We start from the raw sequence: 8,947 nt of genomic DNA on the forward strand, positions 1-8,947 counted from the left end.
TGTAGAGAAACATTAGAGATGTTTTTAGCGGGATTAAAACAAGTAACGTAGCTCTTATGGTTTTTCATTCGATCGATATTCTATGGTAAATATTGGTAGGCATTTATTCGAATTATGTTTTCAATATTGAGCTGACCCAGATAACAAAATAAATAATAATATAGTAGATACCAATCATGATTTAAATCATAGAATCTGTATTTAAGATATTTTACTGCATTCCAACCCATTTATTTAATAACATATTAAATTAATTTCCATTTTTGACAAAAAGTATCCTCTAAAGTCTAACATTTCAAAAGGGGAAACCTTTACTAGGAAGTTATAAAACTACATTACATTTTTCAGTCAGTTATATACAACAACTAGTGGTCCGCCCCGGCTTCGCCCGTGGTACCTACATGTTTAAACTATCCTATCTCTCAAGTTGGAACTGCACATGGTGTGCGAATTTTATTATAATCGGTTAAGTAGTTTAGGAGTCCATTGAGGACAAACATTGTGACACGAGATTTATATATATTAAGATATAAAACACGTGGAAAGAACCTGGTCACTGGTGAAACAATTACCCAAATCTAATAAGGTTTCCTTTACAATGGGCGCAGTGAAATCACTGACGCGACTGTTTACCGCATGAATATTCTATGCCTTCGCCGGCAGTTTAACCTGCCTTGTTTATGAACGGTAGACACTAAACGTTTTGAACTGGTTGGTAGTCGTGGTTAGGGTGTCGCATTTGATGCTGCCATCTACACTAATATTATAAAGAGGAAAACTTTGTTTGTTTGTTTGTTTGATTGCAATGAATAGGCTCATACACTACTGGACCGATTTTGATGAAATTTGGCACAGATAATCTTTAGACCCTGAGAAAGAACATAGGCTACCTTTTATTGCGAAATATGTACCACGGGCGAAGCCGGGGCGGACCGCTAGTCTGGAATAAAGAGAGGCTCTATGGTAGAGCTCAAAATATATTTAAATATATGATAATGAAACATCAGCTATTCATATTTATGAACAATTTTGCAGTAAATCAAAGTGCTTAATGCAAAAAACCTGCGAAAATGAAAATAATACTATGTAGCAAACGGGAATATAATATTTTGAGCGCTCTCTTATTTCAATTATATAGGGTAAAAGTGGGATAGATGCCCCACTTTTTGAAATAGCCTCATAATTTAAAAAACATGAATCTTATACGAACACTTTGTATGAATATAGCTAGGTTAATTATCTGTTTTGAATTACTATATATATTTTTAATCCTATAATTTATAGATAATGTGTAATAAATATTTTTGTAGAACACCTTTTTTGAGGATGGATGCCTACCTAGTTGGATAGTTGCCCCACCATGAAAATACTAAGGAGGATAGATGCCTGCAGAGTGGGATAGGTGCCTCACATACTCTATAAACGCGAAATCTAATAAAATTAATATGATAAACCAGCAAATGTCAAGTTCACATAGTTGTTCTGTTGTCCAAAAATATACTTGCGCTCGCACTCCTTCTTTTCTTTTGTATTTTCGTGGCGTGGTTCTCCTACAATCAGTATAAGGGCAGATCATTAATAAGTAAGTAAACATAACAAAAAAAAGCAAATTAAACGAGTAAAATCGGTTAACATAGAGAAAACCTCTGACGCAATCAGGTAAAAATATAAACAGTACCTGTGATTATCGATACTAACATGTACATTATGTATTGAGGGATAGATGCCCTTAGAGGCCCCTAAGGGCATCTATCCCTCGAAAAAAAAGGGGCAACTATCCTTTTTGATAAGGATAGCTGCCCCAGTATTTTTTTTTATTAAATAAAAACAAAAGAGCCACTATTTTCACTTAGATTTGTACTTAATGAACCAGTGTATAGACATAATAAGAAATATAGTGAAATTTATTAATGCTTAAAAAGTTATGCAAAGGCAAATATCAACCTTTTTAAATTTTAACGTGTTCGTGAAGTTCGCCGCCGATATTATAACACGCACTAGCGAAACACGTCTTCACCAAACAACAGCTCATGCGTACACGAGGTGCGGGGTGATAGGAGCTCCTATTTAAATCATTAATAATTCGTAGTCAGGACTCTGGGAAGTGAGGTTTTTTGAAAATGGGGCATCTATCCTAGTGCGGCATCTATCCCACTTTTACCCTATACCAAACTTATGGTAATGATTTCAATTAATTTTCCATAATTTTAACGTTTTAAAGAGAGTATAAAAATAAGTAAATGTTAAATTTACGGAGTTTCAAAAGATATTTTATCGGGACCAATTGCATCATCATTACCAGAACTTTCAACTATTATGGTATATTCGAATCGGCGAATTGGCCAGCGTTTCGCTCCAGCAACACATGAATTTTAGATGCGAAGCCCCCAGCTAGTGTTTGTATTGCTTACATTCGCAAACCAATCTGAATAATTGATAATTGGTTGAAAATGCAAATTTGATAATTTGATAATTGATAATTGATAATTGATAATTGATAATTTGATAATTTGATAATTTGATAATTTGATAATTTTATAATTAGATAATTTGATAATTTGATAATTGATAATTGATAATTAATAATTTAAATTTATATAAAAAAATAATCTTATATATAAAAATGAATCGCAAAATGTGTTGGTAAGCGCATAACTCGAGAACGGCTGAACCGATTTCGATAATTCTTTTTTTATTATATTCCTTGAAGTACGAGGATGGTTTTTATGTAGTGAAAACGTAAACATGTACCACGGGCGAAGCCGGGGCGGACCGCTAGTATATTATAAAGGCGAAAGTTTGTAAGGATGTATGGATGTTTGTTACTCTTTCACGTAAAAACTACTGAACCGATTACAATGAAATTTAGCACACATAATATAGAGGGTAACTTGGATTAACACATAGGATAGGTTTTATCCCGGAAATCCCACGGGAACGGGAAATATGCGGGTTTTCCTTTGAAAACGCGGGCGAAGCCGCGGGCAGAAATCTAGTTTGATAATATTTGCCGAATTAACACGTGACGCATCTTTATATTTTATGCCCTTTATGTTGATAATATTTTCGCTTTGGCACAGCAGGAAATGTATCTAAAAAATTATATCTTATCTTCCTCAGTTCTTGATTCTGATATATTTATATATATAGACTTAATATGCATCGTAAAATCTAAATAAGTATGTTCATTTAAATACTTAATGTTAATTTTGGTTCAATGGATAATACTCACAAAATTAGTATCAGATTCAATTGTGGGGGGCGGCAAAGTAACTTTGAAAGAATTGATAACATGGTTTCATTTAACTAATAAATAAAATTATGCATTAATATAATATGGGCCGATTTTTAAATGCTTGGATAAAACTTATACGTCCAATAAGTATTACACGATAATATTAAAATGTCACGTAAACTGTCAAATACGGGCAATTAGAATAATGGTAGTTTTATACATTATTCGACGAATAAGTTTTATCCAAGCATTGAAATATCAGCCCTATGTTTACAGCTATTAAGACACAAAATAATTCTGCTAAATAGTTCAGTGATAGATATGCCCCGTGGTAATTTCTTTTGGGCAACCAAGGTTTATTGCATAATCAGATTATAATGGCGAAACGAGAACAGTCAGAACAAAAACTGAACAATAAATTATAATTACGTACATGTCTCATTTATAAAACATTATATTGCTATAAAACTAAAAATTAAATTCATAAAGGCCTCGATACAATTGTGTACTAAAACAGATGCTTCTATTTTTCTTTTTCTTCTCTTTATTTATGACACCACGTATTTGTTTTTATTTTTATTCTTGTTCTTTTTTGACATTTGAGTGTAGATCGCCACAAAATGTTTCACGGTCTGAACTACAACAGTGGTGTCTTCTTTTAATTTTACTCCCGTTCCTAGAGGAACAAACACATGCATTAACGTGAATTGATGATGTACACGAACCATTAGAGCCAGGGTTATCAGGCGGAATTTGTGTAAATGAATCACTTGGGCTAGGATTATAAGAAGACTCTTCTGGCAAAGAACATGGACTAGATGAATACCGTATTTTCACTGGGCCGTGGCTATCAGGAGACTGAATTTGTGCATACGATTCCCCCGGGCTTTGGCTGTTAAGATACTGCATTGAAGATGACGACATGCACGTTGCCTGTGTCATAACCTGATTTGAAGGAGTTGGTACACAAATGACTCCATCTCTCGTTAAAGTTTCCATTTCTCCTTCAAAAAGAACATCATTAATAATCTTCTCAGCAAAACGACGTTGTATTGGATTTAGTCTTTTTAGTTTAAAAGCCCAACTTTTCGCAATAATATCAATCTCTTCATCTGATGTTTTTAAATAATTATTAACCAAAGATTCCTCATTTTGGAATGTTTTTTCTTTCTTGAAAATTTTATTTGCTGAACCAGCTATTAATAGTGAATTGTCTTCGAATTCCTGGAAAAAAAAAATACAAACACGTTAATCATAAAATATAGAATTTAGGTTCCCAAATCAGAAGGATGACGTAGAATTGCCGAAGACTAAAAACAGATGTTTACACATCTGTTAGATCACAAGATGTACCTAATAAATACAAGTGATAACTGCGTTAAAAACAACCGACTTCAAACTTGTACTTGCAACATTTACAAATACAGACAAAAATGCTCATAAAATAAAAATTACTGGGCCTATCCGCATAACATTTTTATGGGACCAATTCGACACCATCCCGCATCGAACAAAAAAAGAATCACGTAAATCGATTCAGCTGAAACCTCGGAGTAATCGGTGTACATACATAAAAAAAAAAAAAACATACCGGCCGAATTGATAACGTCCTCCATTTTTTGAAGTCGGTTAAAAACATAGTATTGTAATAGGTAGATGTGCTATGACTAACATTATATCTTTACATGTCGTCATGTATGAATGCATTCCTACAGCAACCGAGGTCATATGAAGGAATTTTGAATAATACCGAGTCTGGCATAAGTTTTAGACCACGACCTACATATTCCACAGCTCGAATACTTGCCATTAACAAAACAAAATGCCATACTTTCTTATTAGCTATGTCTACAGCTGAATAAAACCGTATATCATGCTGTTTAAACAGACGAGCGACGAATTTACAACTATCGATCGTCACGGCACGCATGACTGTAGAGAAGTCAATAGGAATTCTAACCAGTAGTAAAATATTTAAACGAAATATTTATTTTCATCCAAAAAAGGTGAGGAAAGTTTCTGTGTCGTCATCTACATAACTTAAAGAGAGAGGATTTTATTTATTTATTTACTGTAAGTTATGATAACCAATAAACAACAATGTAGAATTCTGCCCTGATAACAAAGAATGGAGTATTCGACATTTTTGGGATTTTTACTTTTTGCAAGAAATGGGATACCAAGGGGTTTATTAACATGAAAAAAAAATAATTTCATAGAAAAAGTACCCGGAAGTATGTTTTTTAGCTAACGATTTTTGCAGTACTTACATGAAAACTATATCAATGATAAGAAAAAGCGCCGCATTAAACATGTGCTAAAAAAGAATGCAGTTCTTGTTAAGATACCCTAAAACAAAGTGCAGTAATAGCCATTACTGTAACATTTTATTCCAATGTCTGTAGATCAATTGCTACGTCAAAACGCAGTTCTCCACATTACTGCATTTGTGTGTAGTAAAAGTTCGCGAGATCGTAACCGTACGATACAGTGCTGCGTTTTGTTGAAGCAAATCAGTGCGTCGTCGTCATTTATTTTTAAAAATTTATTATGGCCATTTTACTCATTAGGTTAAGTACTTTCAATATCAGTTAATAGTTTTTTGATACCTGTAATAGTTACGGAATAATCGCCTGTGCACACTTAACGATTACTACGTTAAAATAAATGTTGTCTTAATAAAACTTAATTTTCTTCTACAAATTGTTAAATTTTGATATCCCCGCAGTGGGTTTCAACCGTAGAGCATTTTTTTAAATCTGTGTAAAAGTGAGAAGATATTATGTGTACATCTACTTAGCCCCGGACATTAAAAACCTGTATTAAATACTAAACAATAACATAACATAGCAACGCTAGAACATAATGCAGTAATGAGCGCAAGTACTGTATTTAGACTTAGTGTCCTGTGATTTTCACATGGCCTGATGCTAAACCTAAACGCAATAATACGCATTATTAATGGATATACTAATTTATGAAATATAAGATAATTATCTTTGTAAAGCTTGTATTTTTTTCAATTTTATTGATAGATTTCAAGGGCTATAAAATATAAACATCTACCTCAAATATGTAAAAATGTCTTTCCCGCGTTTATCTCAAAACCGCCATTTTGCGATTACTGCATTCTTAGATAACACGACAGAATTTACAACATTAACTAATTACAATAAAAGCATTTAAAAATACCTTATTTTGTACAAAATAATATTAATATTATAATGTCAATAAATACAAGTCAATACCAAGTCCTTAGACCAAATCAATACAATAAAAAGTTTAATATCTAGGTAAGTATGTATAATTTTGATTGATAAAATATTCAAGGTTGATCCAACGTTACACTTGTCTGTTGTTTTTTTGCTCCCGTGCGCGTCGCATAGCAATGTACGGGGCCGCTGTCTAAGTGTCTAGCCGCGTCGATGTACAGTAAGGTATATATGTCGTGGTCATATCGTAAATTTGCTCATTTCATGATATGACTGGCCATTTCACGAAATGGTCGCATTTCGTGAAATGGCCAATTTAGTTTGGCCACATCATGATGTGGCTTGATCAGATCAATGATAAGAAATCGTTTCACGATATGGCCAACTAATCGCGCGGTTTTTTCATGAAATGATCAAAATTATTTGATCATATCGTAAAATAGTTACATTAATCATTGGTAGAGGCGCTGCAAGCTCTGTGTTTATGTGATAAGATGGCGGCCGCGCGCTGGCGAAAATTTAATTATTCGCAGTTAAAAACTTCATAATTCGTTTAATAACAATATGAAGAAATTCATAGCAAAGAATTTACGACGGTTCGAGTACTATGGAAAATGTGGATATCTTATATGTATTGAAGAAAAAATGCGTCTTAAATAAAATAATTTAAGACGCATTTTTTCTTTTAGGATATATATTTAATATTTATATATCCTACTATAGTATTATAATTGTTTGTTTTTTAAAAAGCGATTCTGCTTCTGGCACTCGCCGGCCGCTGCCGCGGCACGCTCGCTTTGCTCGCTCGGCTCGTGCGTTGTTTATCAAAGTCTAACCTAACCTAACCTAACTGTTTTTTATTGCAAAAACGATTCGCTTCTAATATTCTGAATTTTAATATTTTATGGACTCTTAATATTTTATACGATCTGGCCAAATGTGGATGGCCAAATCGTGAAACGTTGACGATTTAACGATCTGATCAAACTATGTTGGCCATTTCATGAAATGCGACCATTTCGTGAAATGATCGATCATATCATGAAATGAGCAAATCTACGATATGGCCACGACATATACATATAATATACTAGCGTTCCGCCCCGGCTTCGCCCGTGGTACATGTTTACATTTTCTCTACATAAAAACCATCCTCGTACTTCAAGGAATATAATAAAAAAAGAATTATCGAAATCGGTTCAGCCGTTCTCGAGTTATGCGCTTACCAACACATTTTGCGATTCATTTTTATATATAAGAAGACTAGCGGTCCGCCCCGGCTTCGCCCGTGGTACATGTTTACGTTTTCTCTACATAAGAACCATCCTCTTACTTCAAGGAATATAATAAAAAAAGAATTATCGAAATCGGTTCAGCCGTTCTCGAGTTATGCGCTTACCAACACATTTTGCGATTCATTTTTATATATAAGAAGACTAGCGGTCCGCCCCGGCTTCGCCCGTGGTACATATTTACGTTTTCTCTACATAAAAACCATCCTCGTACTTCAAGGAATATAATAAAAAAAAATTATCGAAATCGGTTCAGCCGTTCTCAAGTTATGCGCTTACCAACACATTTTGGGATTCATTTTTATATTATAGAAGATAAGAGATGTGTGTCGGGTAAACAATCAAGTATACATAATACTCACAGAAACTGAAGTCCTCTGCATTAAAAACTCCGTATCCGCTGTATTCCTGGCATCGGCGATGAATTCAAATTCGTTGTAATACCACAATTTGGGTCGGTACACTTCATCCATCACCCCAGACATCAAGCTCCTCTTCACTTTAGTATGTTCTCTATTAAAATTTGATCGCAACGTATTTATTTTGCGCTTCAATTTCTCCACTGTGAATTCCGTATCGTATTTTTTCAACTCATTTGTAATTTTGTTCAATGCAATACTTCGCTTGTTCTTATCCGTGTACCCTTTTGCCTTCGTATCCCATAATTCTGGACTGTCTCTATACATGGATATTAGTAGCAAATCAAATTCTTTCGCTCCTGGACTCACGTCGATATCCTCGCACACGTCCATCCTCGACGCTGCCGTGGAACACACTGAAGTGAGCTATTGCATGACTCAGCGTTCATGCGTGCATGTCAGTCATTAGCGAGCTAGCGAGATCGAAAATAGAACTCATCAATCAGCTGCCAACGTATATTCATTCACTTTAATCAATAAAGACGATCAATAATGCATGACAGCATGTTATTTATTCCGTCCCTAGACTTTATGCGGCATGCCGTGCGTTACGTGACGTCGGGCATGAATGATCGTTTCTTTTTATTTTTTCTTAGACCTCATTCACACGAGAGCTTTTTTAACGTCCGTTAAAAAAGCGTCCAAATAGAACAAATGCATTCCCAAGTATATGTTCACACGTCAGCGCTTTTAAAGCGCGACGCTTTTTTATCGCGCAGTGTTCTATTTTCAACGCTCGGCGTTGGGCGTTAAATAAAATAGACCATAGGAAACTTCTTACTATTATTC

The 8,947-nt window shown here is 34.3% G+C and overlaps 1 protein-coding gene across 1 annotated transcript; it reads right to left on the reverse strand.

The window, feature by feature from the left end:
* Positions 1-2,821: 2,821 nt before the first annotated feature.
* Positions 2,822-8,668, reverse strand: LOC149480670 (uncharacterized). Its single transcript, XM_089706426.1, has 2 exons — positions 8,102-8,668; positions 2,822-4,459 (listed from the first exon to the last, which is right to left on the reverse strand). Exons 1-2 carry the CDS (start codon positions 8,489-8,491, stop codon positions 3,812-3,814), a joined length of 1,038 nt encoding a protein of 345 aa, XP_089562552.1. The 5' UTR covers positions 8,492-8,668; the 3' UTR covers positions 2,822-3,811.
* Positions 8,669-8,947: the final 279 nt, after the last annotated feature.

This window comes from Colias philodice, chromosome 18, assembly GCF_061535455.1.
Source record: "Colias philodice isolate Cphi_HAF_F1 chromosome 18, ilColPhil1 Martin Lab GWU primary, whole genome shotgun sequence".
NCBI classification, from domain to species: domain Eukaryota; kingdom Metazoa; phylum Arthropoda; class Insecta; order Lepidoptera; family Pieridae; genus Colias; species Colias philodice.